The sequence below is a fragment of the Armigeres subalbatus genome, chromosome 3 (genome assembly GCF_024139115.2).
Source record: "Armigeres subalbatus isolate Guangzhou_Male chromosome 3, GZ_Asu_2, whole genome shotgun sequence".
Lineage (NCBI taxonomy): Eukaryota > Metazoa > Arthropoda > Insecta > Diptera > Culicidae > Armigeres > Armigeres subalbatus.
The window spans coordinates 125,384,170-125,402,820 of NC_085141.1; the positions used below are offsets into that span (position 1 = coordinate 125,384,170).

The window sequence follows — 18,651 nt, forward strand, 5'->3', positions numbered from 1 at the left end:
ATGTTGAACAGTTCATTGTTCATCCCTGGTCACGTTCAAATGATTTAGGTAATCGATCCTAACCCCCTTCATCATTATTTTTCTTTGTAGCCGCATTTCTTTTTACTACTCCAAGGAAGACTACTTATATGTGTTTCAATTTGGAACACAAGAACGACTAAAAAGAAAATGAATAAAAGGAACAAAAACTCTACACGTTTGATGATTGATAACATATTGTCCAACATCCAATAAAGCAACTTATTGAAGAATATCAATAATGACCGCAATAAACATATTATTGAGCCCAATATTAGTTACTCACCAGTCAGAATGATAATATTCTTCGCCTCACGGTAGTAAGACACGCATTACATCAGGAGAAAGTTCAGCAGAGTCGTCGTCCGAGGAAACCTCCCATAAAGCAAAGACCAAGAGCATGTGGTCGTCCTTGGTTGGTTGGTTGTTTGAACGAGGAAAAAAAGACCGTAAAATTTGTCCACCAACAAATTATTATGCTGTGCCAGCCAAAACAATAATAAAAAGGGGAGAAACGTTGGGAGAGCGATGGTTTATGACTGTTCGACATAATTCATGATAAAACCAATAAAATTATCATTTCTCTGTTGCTCTGCTCCGGGCCAGCGGTGTTCTTTTCTCATAACTCACATATCGTTGTACCGCTGCTCCGAGTTCCGAGTTCGGTGCCCTTTTATGGAAGAAGAAGATATTGCCTTTCTCGTCATAACGGCCTGGCAAGTTTTCGGTTTTGGGACCACAGCTCCACAAACAAACTTAAACGATGGTGATTACAACTCTACGATCGGATGGTGGGGATCGTCAGAGATAGATCTAAAGATGACGTGTGGTAGATGGATTAAATTACTCAAAGCTGACTCTGATTCCTTAATCGGCTGTTTTCCTTGGAAACCTATTTTGTAGCACATTGTCTTAAATTGAAATAATTTTATTGGACATTTGCTCCAATGCCTCAAAACTTTTTTTTATTTATTGGTATTATACCAGGGAGTAATCAAATTATACCTATTTCGTAAAATTAAAATGTTTTCTGATTCAGCCTAGCTGTGGAGTTCGAAGAACCACAGCATTGCATTATTTGGCATGCCTAATTTATCTGATCCACAGAGCGACGACCCTGGTTTCCATACAGAACGCAGATCCAATCAGCAAACACCGAACGACTTCTGTGCCATTATTTCATTTGCTCATTTAAACAATTTCACGTTCTCCTGTTCGGTTTGCGTCCGAAATGTGTCGGACCAGCTTTAAGAACGTCTCCAAACCGAACAGCCGGGTACCTTCCGTCTCGATTCTGGACCATAAAGAGCGCCCACTGCGCTCAGCATACCGATCCCCTTGCTGCCGTCATTGTACCACTTCATTCCATTTCTCACGTGCTAGATTCTGATAAGCCAATTTGCATTCCTTCCGTTGCCGTCCGCGCCGCGTGGAATCCTGCCGCCTGCCCATCCGTAACTCATCGATGGTGAGGAAACAATTTCAATTTTTCGCCACCTTCACGCGTCCGTCGGTCCGACTACTGCTGACTGGTCCAGTCCGTGTCGTCGCTAAAAATTCCATCCATTTCTGGTTGCCGAGCGCGCATTTTCTCTCAATTCCATAAATGGGAAACCATACGCGAGGCATCGGATGTCGTCGCTGTCATTGTCGTAAACGGTGTATAACTGAGGGCGGTAAAGATTTTCCTCTCTGAGCTATTTCATTAGTTAATGGCTACCCAATCTTCCAATGTGTATTTCTGCAGTCAGTTCAGGCCAGCGATGATGGGGTAAAGTTCAAGGGAAAACGAAGACGACGGAGCGGTAATGGATGCAAGGAGCTCTATACTGTTCTGTTACTGAACTAGCGCAAAGCTCAAGGTCGCATTGCCAAACCAATTTGCATTAAACTCGCCATTGCCAACACTATTTCTAGAATGGCGCTGATTGCGATTTGCGAGTGTATCCAACGAGTTACAGTAGTTTGTCGCCATTTGACGGCTTATCAGAAAGCTGAACCTGAGCGCAGAGTGCTTCAGTTCTGAAACATAATGAAGATTCGCTTGTATCTTGGGAGGCGATGTGCTTTTCGTTGTAATGTAAATCGAACACAGTATTTCTCTACAAATACTGTTTAAACTGAATAAGCTTTCATCTTTTCTAAATAAAACTACAATGTTGTCTCATTTTAAAGCTAAAAATAATTTAAAAAACAAAATCAATCACCTTCTCGTAGAGGCATCGAGCTCATAGAAGCACCTAAATGTGAGGGTGTTTTGATAGAAGGTTCTCTTTCCGGCGGAGGTTGAAGACCGAAATTCTGTTTAGGTTCGATTCTTCACTTACCGCGAATGACACGATACGCGTACTTGTTATGGACTTCGAATTTTGTTGGTAAAAATCGAGATGAGATATGAACCTTGCGAATGTTAATTACCAACTGACATCAACTGGTTTGCATATAATATTATGCATATAGAAATTCAGTTTAAAGCGAAAGAATTATCCGATCATAATCCTGATTGTTTCCTCTCATTAACAGAAGGTTAACGAAAAGGAAGACTAACATATTTATAATATTGATATTGCGGAAATGGGATAGATAGTGATAGCACTTACTTCGTATTAGGAGAGTATTATAGATTGGGAGAACCAACATATGCTGCCCATGTGAAAGGTCGACCCTTTCAACTGCCAGATGCAACCAATGAGTAGGGTTCTTAGGTTTGGAGTTCGTCGATAGCTTTCAGATTTTGTCGTCTCGTTCGGGAGACTCGACGCCTACTACAGGCAGTGTAAATGTCATTCATGCGTTTGTATAATTTTCCCAGAACTTGTTTCAGAAGGTAGCTATCAATTCATGTTGTAAGACGAACTTATAGCGGTTAAATGGGCCACAACTTGTCTAGAGACTTTGCTGTAAATATGTAATCTGGGGCGGGAGGCAAATGTCATTCAAATGACATTATGTCAATGATGTGACATTTGAGAGTTTTCACCTCCAGCCTTTGATGTTATATTAGAGCAATGTACCCTTGGACAAAATATAACCTACTCAAGGTTATGAGTTACTTCAAAATTATGGAAGAAATTTTGCTTCTAAAGAAAGTTATGAGCAAATTAGTCAAATGACATGCAGATGACATTAAAGAATACGTAACTGAACGAAGCACATCAGGAGGCTTCCGAGCCTCTTGAGAGGAGGCTAGAGCCTCTTGAAGGGGCTTCCAGGCCTCTTGAAAGGGAGGTTCACGGGCATGTTAATGGGCAGGCTTCTAAGCTTCTTGAAAGATAAATTTCGAACCTCTTGAAAGGAGGCTTCCGAGCCTCTTGAAAGGAAGCTTCTGAGCCTATTCAAAGGAAGTTTGCGAGCCTCTTGAAAGAACCTTCCAAGCCTCCAAAAGGAGGATTCCAAACCTCTCAAAAGGAGGCTTCTGAGCCTTTAAAAATTAGGTTTCCAAGTGTGGTGAAGTGAAAGGTTTGAAATAAGAAGTGAGATATGTTGAGTGAGAAATGAGATGTGAGAAGTGAGATACAAGAAGTGAGAAGTGAGAAATGATGAGCGAGATGCGAGCAATGAGACGCCCCCTTCACACTTCTTATTTCTCACTTCTCACTATTAACTCGACCCCAATATTGAGGAACAGGGCACTTCACTCGCATTCCTCATTTTATTTCTCTTTTCACCATTGACACTACATCAATCGACCATTTAGGCCAAACGGCGTGTTAATCTAATGACCCTTCAGATCAAACAGCTTTTCACAGCCAAATGACATTTTCGGACTTTTAACCCTTTCGGCCCAATGGATCCTTCTGTCAGAAAGCCATTTCGGCAAACGGCATTTGCAGCCAAATGACCTATACTGCCACAAGTGCCACATAACCTATTCGGCCGTATGTTCTGTTCGGAATAACATTTTCAGTCAAATGGCTTTCGTCCAGATTGGTTTCAGCTTAATGGTTTGTTCGGCCAAGTGGCATTCGGCCAAATGGCTTTCGCCCGAAAAAGTTTTAGCCAACGGCCCTTCCCATCCAGATATGTTCCGAGTAGCACACGTGTTATGAATTTCAAGTTTATTACTAATATACAGAGCCAAATTGAGTCATATATAAGTTACTGCCTTGAAATCGTTCCTGACTTGTACTTTGGTGATGTTGGACATAAGTCTTATGAAACGAACCTCCAGGATTTAGCTTCCTTCGAGTTCCGAATTTTCCCGGGAGTGGTTAGAAGTAAGCTCAATGCCAAAAAAATGTTATCCTACATTTTGATTCAGTACGAGTCATGAAGTTTGATATGTATGGCGCAAGCCATTTTTTTGAGATTGATAATTAAAACAATACATCAGATAGATTAGTTTTTGCGTAGTATATAGGGAAATATCATGTAAGTGCAAAAGTTAATAGTAAAAGCTATGAACGGTCCCGTCCCGTCGGGATCACACCATGGATTGTAACTGAGTCAACGTAGTGCGATTATTTTAGCAAACAGATGCAAATTAAAGCAAGATATATTTCTGATTATATGGGGGGAATTTAACGCTCCCAATTATTATCGTTTCGTTAATGTATTAATTATCAATGTCATGTATCTACATAAATTACTTTCAGTAAACACGGGCTCAGGAGATTTGTTCACATTGACTAAATTAAAACATGCCGAAAAGCTCCCATCCATGAACAACGCAGAACCGTGCAGCTACCGTCGACAAGAAAGTTTGTATTGCTTATTTATACAGCGGAAATCGTGCGTGAGAATCCAGCGGGGAAACAAATTTCGCATTTTTACAGATCTTCTGGCTGCAGGTAGCGTAGCTTTCCTGGAAACCTACATAGTAGCCTGAAATATGTATTCGTTTCACGTATACCTACGTAGAAGAGGAAGAGCTTTTGATTCACCAACAAATGTGCACGTGATTTCGACATAGTCAGAAAAGCATCAACGTGGAATTACCTAATCTGGAAGTGACAGTTTACTTACGGTCGTCAACTCTTTTACTGCTCTTTAAGACTGAATATTTTTGCTCAGATAATCCTTTTTTAATAGCAATTCTTAAGAAATTATGCTTGCCTTTATCGATTTTTTCAGCGGTGGATCGACACCTATTTGAAACACCATTACCCCATATAATTATTTATCCATATTCACCTCTGCTTGAGATTATCCGGCACGAAAATGTTCCACCACGAGTGCCGCTTCTCGCGGCCGTACTTGCCGGGGAAGGCGTCCAGCCCGTTCGCCGAACCGAAACCATCCAGACCGCCGGCCGCCGCCCCTTCCACACCGTCCAGTGCCGAGGACATCATCCCCTTGCGGCGGCGCCGTTCCAGTTTGGTTTGCCACGAGGACGAACGGCGCCGTTTTTTGTCATAGCCGGACCCGTTCACTGTGAGGTTCCCGTTGCTGCCACCGACTCGGATGATCCGTTGGGCTCGAGCAGAGTCGGCACGCTTCCGGGCGGGCATGGCCGCCCGGCTTAGTAGTGGATGGGCGAGTCGTTTTCAATGTCCGATTCGGTGGTTTTGTGGTACTTCTCCGGTATCGTGGCGATCGGGTAGTGGTGGCTGTGAGATTTTGAATCACGACGACCCGCCCCCAGGAAGGCCACTGCTATGGAACTGCGCCGTTTGTTGCCTTTGTCGCCGCTGCCGTTGGTGCGACCCCAGGTAGAACCAATGGCGGAAGCAGGCTCCGCAACGATTTGGCATTGAGTCCGTTTTTGATGTTGAGTGTGTTACCGAATGGTTCGTAGTTGCCATTGGTAGTGCTTCCGGCGGAGGAGCCGTTGGGGGATGTTAGCGGCTGGAGGTGGAAGCTGTGAGGGAGTTCTGATTCGGCACCGGTGATCGTGTGAAGACTAGATTCCTCCTCAAGGGAGACCAATGTGGGGATCGAGCCGGTGCTGAGATCCTTCCGCGAGCGGTACTTGCCCGGCGTAGAGAGTATACTGGTCATGGTTTCGGTTGTGCTGTGTGAAAAAAGATTCGTTAACAAATGATCTGGAAAGTATGTCAGGAATTGTTGGAGCTTGTTGCGAACCGATTTTCATTTTACAGCGTGGGCCGACTATGGCAAGTCTCTTTGTATTGATAACCTGTTTACGGTCCCGTAAATAAATGCCACAGTCGGCATAAAAAATAGTCATCGAATGGTCGAAAGAACATAAATATATCATGAACCCTTGGGAGCCTGGACCAATAAGTGCGACCAATTTTTCTTCCATGTTGAATTTAAACCGCCAACAGTAATAAAGCTATACACAATAATCCTGCGACACTCAGCTTGAAATTGATTGTTTTCATTATGTGACAACTTTACTACAATTATTCACAGAACAAATAATTGGGCATAGTTATCCCTCGATAACATCCTATGGTTAAGTTTGAGCAGCGTATACTTTTGTCGAGAGCGAAAATCGAACGCTTCAAGTGGAGTTCGACTATCATTCGATTATTCTTGATGGATTGAAGTTGATTATCTAGTTATCTCAAAGTTGATCTCAACGCAGAGAGCAGACATCTGAGCTAGAACAAATTTGCATTAAAAAGCTGTGTATGAGTATTCAAATTAAAAACACGTTGAGTACACTTGCGACGCCGAACACGGTATTGCGTCAGCCTGTGGGCATACATATATTGAGTCATTTCCAGTCTATGATGAATTAATGCTCGGCCTCTAAGAATTTCTTAATAATTGGGTGGCTATTAAGTGCTTTGCTCGGATTGGACAGGGAACTCGGTTCCAATGTTTGTTCGTCGGATGGATGCATTAGGCATTATTTGAAAATGGATCAAATCTGTAAGAGCGTTCATGACATAAAGTACAAAGTCCGGGAGATGAATGAAAACAAAAAACTGGTGGAAGTATAAAAACTGCTTTTCAGTGCGATAAATTTGGCAAGGGGCCAACAGAAAAGGTTGATAGAAAAATGGAATTTTGTTACCCCTCCCTCTTTCTTTGGACAAACGTGAGACACCTACATAACCTGCCCTACACAATCCCCACCCCCTTTCACCAAGCATGTCAACGTAGACTTTTTTTTTTCAAAATGAAATGAATTTTTGTTCACAATTCGTATAACACTGCTGAATATAATGGATGTTAGTCAAAACGAAACAACAATTCGAAAATGTCATGTAAAGTATTCATTCAGCCCATGATGGTACGTTTGATTCGTCGATCACTTTTTGAAATCTTTATTTCATTCAATGTGTCCTGGCCCTACCAGACGGTAATAACTTTACTTTCGATAACAACATAACATAACATTTTTTTACTCTTGTTTGAAAGAATTACGAAACATGTCTCTAATTATAAACGCACTGGCAAGGCAATGAGCTTCGTTTGAAAAAAAAAAAATGTGAATAGTTTGATAATATTTTTCGATCGAGAATGTGTTGAAAATATCAGTTGAATGGTGGCAAAATACGTTTATCCATATACTTTATAATTGCAATCACTTCCCAAACACTACTTGATTTTAGCTGCTGAGGGTTACGCCTGGGGCTCCAGCTCCTCTTTATATGTATCGAAGTGATCAAAACATTTGCTGCTATTTCACAGCAAATCTACTTTTTGTTGCTTTCTTTATTAAAATAGGCTAATGAGATTTTTTCAAGCAAATAAGTCACTAACAATGATCCACGGTCTACAATATGGATATCCGCCATTCGTTTGCGTGGGACAACGTTCTATTCGAGGTGACCTACTTCGATCCCGGAATGATTGACAGCTGCCATTAAAAATAATTCCGTCATCTACTCCCACCCTACCCTGCCACTGACTGGCACTGCACTGCGCCGCCGAACCCTTCTTAACTGCTGACATGATCTCGAGAGGGACTTCCGTCATGGCTTCCTTCCGTTCGCAACAAAACTGCCGCAAGTTGAAAAATGCAAAACAAACATGGGACAAATATGCTCGAAACCGGCTGTTTTCGAATTAATCTCGTTCGCCGTATGCCCAACCCGTTTGGTTTCGGATTCTAATGAAAATTCTAATGATATGCAAACAAATGCGACTGCCCATGGGAGGGCGAGCCGGCGGTTGCTTTCAGTGCGCGCTCGTTCGATTGACAAACGTGAGAACTTTGAGCAAAGTGCTGCCCAGATCAGAACCTTTATAACAACAATAATTTCTAATTAACCTTTTCGTGATATTTATTTGCTATTGTATATCGTTTTATTGGTATTCCGAACATAGCTCGTATTGCGAACACTCTTTTTTAAACGGTGATTTTGACTTTAATCACGCCATTCAGCCCATAACATCATGAACTCGTTTGAAATCTTGATCTTTATTACTGAGTACCGTGGAGGACCACAATCTGTCCACCTCAAGAGATATCCATAAATTAAAGGATTTTTAAGGTAAATAGTTTATAAAAAAAAATCTTACCCTGTTCATATACTTCGCAGTAAGCTTTCAGGCCATTATTGGAAAGAAAAGTAGGTTTTGAAATTAAAACAACACAAACAAAAAAAAACATAACAGTTGATCAGTGAAATATAAATCAAAGCGAACGCTACCAAAGGTGCATTAAACTATTAACAGTAGTTTGTTACACCTACATTCACTAAACTATTTACAGTAGCAGTTTAGTCAATCAGTGTGCTTTAATTTAAATATTTAGTCAGAAAATAGCTGTGATTTCGATCCACTGATTCGAAATCCGTCCACTTACTGCGGACATATTTTGATTCAGGAGGTATTAATTTTGTTCAATATTTTATTATGATTTTCCCGTAGTTTTAAGTGCGTAAAGGTGAAATACAGTCGCCTCTCCACATCTCGATATTGAAGGGACCATCGAGGATAGGGAGAGATCGAGAATGGAAGGAAAATTAGGAAATGGGTACTTGCAGATCCAAAAAGGCTCGTTGCTATGAAAAACGACAACAAAAACAAAATATCGTTTCCTATTTGTTGATGTGTCTGTTATTGTCCAAGGAAAGCCCTAGTAGCCAAAAAATCTGACCATATCTGACATAAGCGGGAGTGAGATCCTGAACAAAATTTGATCAGAACCCATCGAGATAGGGAGGTTATCAGGATGTAGCAAAACCTAAATGTATGTAGATTGAAGGTACTGAGGAGACCATCGACATAGGGAGAGATGTCGAGATATAGAACATCGAGATGTGGAGAGTCGACTATACTTCATATAAAGAGGCCCTCGTGCACCTGTAACAACTACGAACGATAAGAGAAAAATTATTTTGACTTTTTAGTGGAATGTTTCACCTGTATAAGGGCAATTTGAACAAATCCATTAGATTTCCACCCACTTAGTGCCCATCCCACAACAGATGCATGTTGACCCTCAACGATAAGTAAATCTTTGATTATCATGCCGGCTCGACTTCCAGGTCAAGTCAGATCAGTAAGACACTGAGACAGCGCCTGTAATCCAATACAGCTATCAGAATCTGATAAATCGATGAAATGTGGATGATAAACTAAATCTTATAACAATTTGCTTTTTGGTAAGGAATGCCACCTGTCATAAGACGAGTTTGAACAATCCCATTAAGATTCTACCACTTAATTATGTATCACAGCAGATACGTGTTTCGACCCTCCAACAGTGGGCCGTCTTCAGTGTCTTGTACTTGACTCGACTTCGAGTCAAGTCGAGTCAAGTACAAGACACTGAAGACGGCCTTACTATTTGAGCTCAGCTCTATCTATCGAGACCAACAAAATAGTGGAATTATCATCTTCTCAGTAATTTCGAAACGTTGTTGCCTTCAGGACAGCTGCGAGCTGTAGTTACAATTAACGTTAATTTCAATCTGTTAGACAGCCGGGCTGAAAACTTCCAGAGAAGCATCGCTGAAGGCATACAGATGATATTGCACAGGATCGTTCGACCAATCGACTTAAGTCTTACGCAGTTTCTGCATAAAAAATTTGGCTATGACGGACACAGTACTGATCAGTCCAAGAGGGTCGAAAACCTTGGCAATGGTAGAGAGTACCTCACGTTTCGTGACATAGTCCTTGATGTTCTTACTTCTGCCACAGCATCGGAGTAGTCTGTACTCATCGTCGGTCACACGTATCTGTTTATACATCATACAACGGCATGCAAATGGAAGTTATTAAGCAGGTCGTAAAGGACGTTCTGCGCGATTGCCAACAGGTCTCTGTACGACAGACCATTCGATGTTTTTTGTGCAGCGTTGACCACTACACAATTCTTCGTCGTGCTGCTGTCTGCATAGTGACTCAGGGGTGTGCCACATAGATGACCTTCGCATGATCAGGGATAATCTTTGGAATGTGTTTAGATAACAGAAAGATTTCCTCATTGTCACTGAATCTTGTATGAATAGCATCTTCACCACATAGAGTACAGTTGCGTCACTGACTGTACTTTGCGTGAAATATTCTTCACAAAATTCCTCCTCAGGTGCTTACTCGGTTTAAAATGTTTAATCTCTTAGAATTTGGCGACTAACTTGCTTAACAACGGTTTTCCAGAGTCGATGATGATATACAAAGCTAGCATTAGAATGAAACATCCGTAACACACCCAACCTAGGGCGGTATCTTGCATGAAGGGCCTGTTTGGTCCCAGTTGCACTGCTACGCGTTCGGAACGAAGCAGATCTTAGAAAACGCTGGCTGCAATCAGCATATCAATATCGCAGGGGATGTTGAACCTTTCATCCGCCAACGGTCTGTCAGGATACAGTTCCCAGTCAGAAATATCGGTGGATGGGTGCCGAACAGTATCCGCAATCTTTGATAATACAGCACAATCGATTCTGATATCGAAAATTTATTATTTCAGGTCTACCTTTACAGCTTCTGTTGTTTCAATTCGGACATTTCTTCAAGCAGCAAAGTTTGGCTAATTAGCAGTGTGGCTTATTTAACTTCAACAACATATTTACTACGTGATAGAGAGTTGGCAACGTTACTGACAAGTGATCTAGTAGTACATGGACTTCGAATTGTTGACCATTTGCCACGATAAAAAGAAGACGGCGGTGGCGAGGAATTCCAAGGTGAAACAATCTTTATAACTGGTTAGGTTACTCCGAATAAGACCAGACTGCCCTGTTACGGGGTAGATTCTAGCGGTGATCCTTCATGGAGCAGAGTATAATGCCGTGTCTTGCACTAACGACAATCCCCAGCAGTTCAAGATCGTTTGCCATGGGTCGCACAGAGGAAATTCTTGCAAGAGCTTAGCTGGTTGACCGAACGTTCAACTACCGGGATTTATTAGAACCATTTACAATAGAACAACCTATGCACGATTTTGTGTTGACGGAGCTGGAGCTTCGTGGTTGCGGCTTAGTGGAATGCTACAGTGTTGACCTCGATGTCGGAGTTTGCGCCCTTTTCAACGAATAGGTCCTTTGCTCCAGAAACTCCAGAAACTCTTCCAGCTTAGCAGGCGTCTCCTTCGAAGCGTTATTATTCAACCACTGCTATCGGGATTCGGAATCTATCTTAGCCAGGAGAACTTAAATAAACCAGCAGCCCTGATCTTCACTATCAATCTTTTGCAATGTCCACCTGATGTCGTCGACCGTTTCTTGAAGCTTGCGAGGACCGTCTAAAGATGGAATAACTCGCAATTTCACAGATGATTAACGATCTGCATTGACGTAACTAGCCCCGATGCCTAGGTGGGCAAAGCTCCTCCATATATTTTCTCTATTTTGAGTTCCTTTTCAAAATTCGGGAACATCTTACCATTCTTTTCTAACGAATGAATAAGTTTAATTTAAGCCAAGTTGATATATTATGTTGCTTTTTCATTCACCAGGCTTTAAGGCATAACGAAAACGAATTTCTTTAAATTGAATTTTTTAAATATTTTTCCTGGAGATGTTCAGATATTGAACACCGTCTGTATGTTTTCGGCTGGTTCGGATGAACTTCCAAGCAAACTCCTTTCCCGAATGTAACGAAGGGCGGTATAGTTTGCAGCATATGTACCCCAATGAAATTGTGTTCCTCATAAACTTTCTCATTATTTTACCAACAGATTTGTGAAATGTGGAAGGAGAAAGATCGTGCACTCGACCGTCAATGCTTTCTTATTCTTCTCATTTCTCGTTACTGATAAAAACTAAATGTATATACTACTACAAATTTCGCAGAATTTTCAGGTGGGAGAAATTTTGCAGAACTTTTCGAGAAAGTCCTTAGGATTTCCAAAAAAATGAGATAATTGTGAAGAATCTTCCGAAGAGGTGTTAAAGAAATTCTCAATGAAATTCCGTAGAATTTCCAGAGAAAAATCTAAGGAATTCCAGCCATTTTCTTTAGAAATAACGGAGAATTTTCCAAGAAAATTCCAAAAAAATATTGAGAAAATTTCGAAAAAAAATCTTAAGAAAATCTGAAAATGGGAATTTTGAAGATTTTTTCGAGAAGTTTCGTTGAATATTCTGAAGAGTTTCCCGAGAAAACTCGGGAAAAAATCTCCGACGCCGCTAAGCAAAATGGTAACAAACTTTGTTAAGATAAATCTTTTGTCTTCAAGCTTTTTGAATAATTTAAAATCCTACACTGAAATCAAATCAACAATACTTTTTATGTGCACAAACCACATAGAACCAAGTCGGCTTTCCTCAACTTGCATTTATGTGCAGCATTTGGATTTTATTTATTGACAGTAGAATTTAATTGCCAAGCATTTATGATTTATTTAAAAAGAAAATAAATTTTAAATGCAATGACCAATAAATAATCAAATATCAATATTCGCACATGAAATACATTAGCGTTTCATTTAATGATTGTTGTTTGAAAATCACCAACATGTGCCGGAATGTGCTACCAAAGTACGGCAGACCCACTCAGCATTCGGGCATGTTATAAAGGAAAACTATACTTCCCAACAACGGAATCTTTGCCCACATTGATGAAGGTAAGTGGAAATGACGAAAAATGGGCATTATTTTATTAACAAAAACTTCCATCGTTTACAGGACCATCCGCCACCGAGCGGGTGCTCTTTTATTCCGGTGAAACGCACGCGAAGCGAAGTCCGGGTGCCGGATCATCGGATAAATCTGTTGGACACCTCGCTCGGTTCGACGAGATCGACTTCACTTTTGCTAATGCCGGCGTTCGTCGTAAAGGTTGTGCGTTTGTACTTTTTTTTGCATTTTCTTCTCCGATCTGAAGGTCCGAAGGTACCAAAATACGGCGGAACAGCAATCCCAACTTCCGAATCTTTGCCTACATTGATGGAGGTAAGTAGAGATGACGAAAAAATACATTATCCTATAAACTGTAGGTACACTGTTTACAGTAAAAATATCCATCGGCCAGCAAAACGCAGACAAAGTGCTACAAGGTCACAAACTTTATGGTGCAGGAGCGCGAGCACGGTATCATGTTTTGCATTGCGGTAGATAGCCTTGATCGACGAGACCATCGAATGAATCTGTTGGACATGGACATCCCGGGTCACATCGGTTTCACGATTGATGTTGGACAGTCGCTGGCAGCTCCCGACGAAACGGTGGTAATTTTGGACGGATCGACGCAAAATGGTACAATTTACGGTAAGGCTCGGAGCGAAAAAAGTAACGGTGCGGAATCGGCCGATAGGTCGACTGACGCGGGTGGTTTTCTTTTATTAATTCATTTTGGCAGCACTACCGTTTCTGTCCACAATGCTCACCGCGGAGCAGCAGAAATTGTTGTAAATGTTGAAAGAGAATTTCTCAACAATAAATATTTCTTCGTATTTCATGTTTTCTCACAAAATAAGAAAGAAAAACCAAAATTAGATTGAAACGATTTTAAAAGCAGCTCCTATGTATATTATTATTACTGCATATACAATATATTAAATAAAATCTATAATAAATATTCCACTTGCATTTAAATTTTATTTGCGCGTGCACATAAAATATAAGAGTATAGTAGAATGTCTCATTTTATGTGCAAGACTAATATAGTACATATGCAAGCTTGATTTTAAAATATATGTGCAGTGCACATACAAATTCTAGATGGGAAATTATCTCGGGTGTATAATATTTGAAAACTGATATCACTGTCAACTAACTTTGAAAATCCTAGGAGGGTGGGCCCTTTTTATCCTAGGGAGGGCCAATCCCCTTAGCCCCCTTTTTTTTACGCCAATAACGATTTGAGCTTCCCGATCTGAGCGCTTTTTCAAAATGTCAAAGGCTCTGCCGTAGGCATTACCTATTCTCCGAAAAGGTACGGAGGACTCCTTTCGGATAGTGCAGCATGGAAAGAATTAGCGTAACATTTGGTTCCGAACTGGCACCGAATTCTAAGCTCCAAGCGTCAATCCCGGCAGATTGGCTCCATTGGCGATCACTCGTATAAACTGCGTGATGGTGAATGGAGGTTTGCAGTTCTCAAATGTCTGCCAAACAGGATGCAAGTTTTCGAGTTCTATTGAATTCGTCAATGGAAACCGTATTCATTTTGAGTCTGTGCACTTGTGTCGTGAACCGTTTAAATTTTTCTTCCACTGAAAAGTGCCTCACAATAACAGAAACCCAGACAAAACCTCAATTTTTGTTCGTGAAGCTCATATTTTTCTTTCTAATTTTACACATAAAGACTGTACTTGATGAAAGTGAAACACCATGATTAGCTTGCAACTTCTTGACGTGTGGGCAAAAATAGATGAAATTTTAGCTGCAATTAGTTAAGAGTGTAATGTTTACATTGGCAGAATTTTATCACAAGTGTCAAGTGGTTATCGAGATGGCATCGAAACAAGAGCAAATCCGCAAGGAAGTTAGTGAGTCTGTTCAAGCGACGACCATATCTTTCGATCCGCGATGTGGCGAAGAAAGCGAAGATTTCCACCCGATTTGTCAAGGACACGATTAAACGTGCCGATCTTCACACATACAAGGTAAGGAAGGCACCATACCGGAACGTAGGGTAGGTATAAGGAACATGAAGGTAGACAAATTCTCCAAAAAGTACTTGGTGTGGCAGGCTGTGAGTAGGTATGACAAGACGAGCGACAGTCGTACATCACGACGGGTACCATCAATCAGAAGCGCCTGCTGCCCTTCCTGTGGTCTCACGAATGCGAGGCGCTATTTTGGCCGGATTTGGCATCCTGTCTCTACGCACGACCGTTATTAGACTGGTACAGAGATAACAATGTTGTTTTTGTACTAAAATACTTCAACCCACTGAACTCACCGGAACTTCGTCCAATTGAAAATGTTGGGCCATTATGAAAGGCAAACTTCGTAAAAAAAAAACTTAAAGGTATTGAGAAGTTTGCCGAAGAAGCGAAAGTGGGTATTATGTTATTAAAAGAAGCTATTCACCATTGCTGCAAAAGTCTCATGAGAGGTGTCAAGCGCGATATGTGGGCATTCAGTCATGAAGCGGAATTCCAATGAATCAGTAAAGTAGAAACTTACCAATAATATTGTAGCTTATTCGGTAAAATTTGGAAGAAAATCCGACTTAAAAATGCATTTTAGGTCAGGATTTTCTTAATATCTATATTTCTTTCAACGTTTATTCGATGATTTTTTCAAGCTTAATTGTAACAAATGGATTCGCATTAATATCACGTAGCTGATGCATTGAAAAGTTGTAATAAGGTAGAATGTGCTTACGTTCTGAGCGGAAATTACCATCATCTGTTCCGGAAATATTGGCAAAAAACATGGTGGTGCTATTTTTTATTTCGCTCAGTGTATGTATAGGAAATGTAAATTTGATTAAACTTTTTTCAGAAAAGATTCGTAAGATCTGTTATCATACATTATTATCTATTTTTTTCTGCGATCCATTGGTTAGTATGGTGAATTGAGTTCAGCTGCGCCAAAACTAGAAATTCAGTTTTTCAATGTAAAAATGAAGATGCTTTTATGGCTCCAGATCTTAAGGCCTGGGCCTCGAGTAGTTTGAAGAAGAAGATTTTGAATCATTATGCATACTTTTCTCCTAATATTGCAGTTATGGAAATGGTAAAGTAAAGACTCCTACACCCCGCTCCTTGATAGTTACGATAGTTTTTCTGGAATATACGGTGAAGATCTTCATATTTCTTTTCTTTTCAACGGGGATTCTACTTAGGTTGAAAAATTCCTCATTAGATCTGATGCCGGATATTAGTATTCATATTTCGATCAGATGTGAAAAATATATCTTTTCAATCAATTAATGCTACCAATGCCAATCCGAATCCATGCAACTATTCACTTCACCCTACTAACAAAAATCCCTCTTTCACCAACTGTGGTAATGCGGAGCTGATCGTGGTATCTATTAACAACGGATGTCATTCTTAGGGGCTGCACACACGCTCCGATATGTTGTACAACATTGACTTCGCCCTCAAGTTAATGCGACCAATTCAGTTTGCACAACCGTCTGATGGACAGTTTGTACAACCAAAACTTCAACAAACGTAATATCTCATTTTTTTAGTGCATTGGATATGGATTGGATTTGAATTTTATTAGAATTTAATTTGAATAGAATTGGATTGGAATGGAACTTGATCCTTTTCAAATCGAATTTTAATTGGTATTGGATTGGGATTAGATTTAGCTAAGATTGCAATTAGATTGGAATCATATTGAAGTTGAACTTTAGTAGAATTGGATTTGGTTTGGGTTGAAATTCAAATGAAGTTGGATTGGAAATGTTGTTGTAGTTGAATTGAAATTAGATTCGGATTGGATTTAAATCGGATTGAAATTGAATATCATTGGAATATAGATGGAATTGAATCGAAATGGAATTGGATTGCAGTGCAATTAGGTTAGATTTGAATTGAAATAAGATTGGAATTTGTGGATTGATTGATCCGTGGTTGTGGATTGAATTGAATTTTATTGGAATTGTAATGATGATGAATTGGAATGCGATTGGAATTTGTTCAAAATTGGTATTGAATTTTCAATAGGAAACAATGGACATGATTCCTTTTTTAATGCAACAATCAAGTAGAGCACAAAACAATCCGGCAAATGGGTATCCAGGAATTTCTTACGGAAATAGGTCCTAAATTCTTCGAAGAATGACTCCATGCATTCGTCTACAAATTACTCCAGGATTTTCACCAAGAATTCTTCTAGCAATTCCTCAGAAAACTTCTTCATGAACTTTCGGCAGTAATCGCGGTGAAATTCCTGAAAGTCGACTTGAAGGAATTCTTTAAATAATTTCCGCAGGAGTACTTGGAAACTGGAGGAATTTTCGGAGAAATTCCTCTACAAATTCCTCCAGGAATTCTTCCAAAACATCGTGCAAGAATTTCTACGGAAACCTAGTCCCGAGTGTCCCCTGGAATATCTCCAGAAATTTCTCAACGAATTATTCCTGGAATTCTTTCGAAAGTTGCTTGAGCAATTCCTCCAAAAATTCCTCAAAGAACTTGTGCAAATTTCGAAACAATGTTTAAAGGATTTTCAGAGGAATTTCTGGAGTAATATCCGAAGGAATACCTGGAGCACTTTCAGGAGGAATTTCCAGTGGAATTATTGGAGAGGAATTTCCAATGGAGATCCTGAAAGTACATCGTGAGGTGTGTTTCAACCCTTTTCGAGTTCAGTGTAAGTTTTCTCTTGTTTTGGACAGCAGAACGATCGCGTGATCTGCCGAAATATTGTGTTCTACATTGCGCTGCCGGTAATAAAGTTAATCAGTTCAGTGCGCGTTTTTTTTTATTAGCCATCAAGCAAGCGTTGTGCAGTACGTGTTTTAGTCGTCGCGGTGTAGTTAAGATATCGAATCAGTCTTCGGGGAAATACGTAAGACACGCGTTGCTTTCTTGTTTTTGTATCATTATGAATATGGCGTCGTTCAAAAAAAAAAATTAGTCGCTTACCAAGGCGAATTCCAATATATTTTCTTCCCAACTAACATAGGGGAAACTGGACACACATGATCCCCACTTTTTGTTTAGGATGTTCTCAATATAACATGCACAGATTTGCACGCTTCTTGATGGACTTGATAAAGAATTTATTATAAGCTATTCAAAAACGTCATTGGAAGCAATTATTTGTTCATGAAAGTTACCGAAAAATCGATTTTGCTGAAAGATAGAAAATTTGGTATTTTTTAAACTTGCGGGAGACTTGATCTCCATATAGGGGGATTGATCCCTTTTTGAACTGAACCTGTTTAGGTTCTTCCAAGTCTAATGAAAGGTTAAATTGGTCTAGCCTCAAGTCCTAATATTTCTTAATAGTCTGCCCGTAATATCAGTCATGCGAAAATTAAATATTGTTGGCATTAAGCAAGGCCAAGTATTTTAGTTCTCGAATGAGAGTAATAGCGTGACAGATAGAATGTCTGCTATAGCAACAAAATTGGCCATTTCTCCACTAACTCCTTTTCTTCTAACTATTCACTCGACTAAAAGACAGTGGTTTATATCCGACAACCACGATGTTTCCAAGAGGATCTCTCTTTACCTGAGTTGATACAGTTATGATGCCAAAATGGTGGATCGAAGTACATAAATAGGGACACGGCAGGTATTTTCGTCCTTCGTCGTAGGGGCTAAAAGAACCCAACAAAAGCAACGTACATTGTTGCTCTATATACGTACAGAACTCCACTATAGTAGAGACGTTTCTCCTGAGCCTTACGATTTGGTACGTATGGGTTTTACAAAAAGCGTCTTTTAATTGGTTTTCGAGA

General features: G+C 40.2%; 1 protein-coding gene across 3 annotated transcripts in view; it reads right to left on the reverse strand.

The window, feature by feature from the left end:
* Window positions 1-18,651, reverse strand: part of LOC134227993 (TLD domain-containing protein 2) — a 671,450-nt gene that overhangs the window by 305,102 nt on the left and 347,697 nt on the right. The window contains exon 1 of one of the 3 annotated variants that reach the window (XM_062709740.1): window positions 5,152-5,444. The exons of the other annotated variants lie outside the window; for them this stretch is intronic. Coding sequence (XP_062565724.1) covers window positions 5,152-5,309 — 158 coding nt within the window. The 5' untranslated portion in view covers window positions 5,310-5,444. Of the gene's footprint in view, window positions 1-5,151; window positions 5,445-18,651 lie in introns of those variants that run through there. 3 annotated transcript variants of the gene reach the window in all.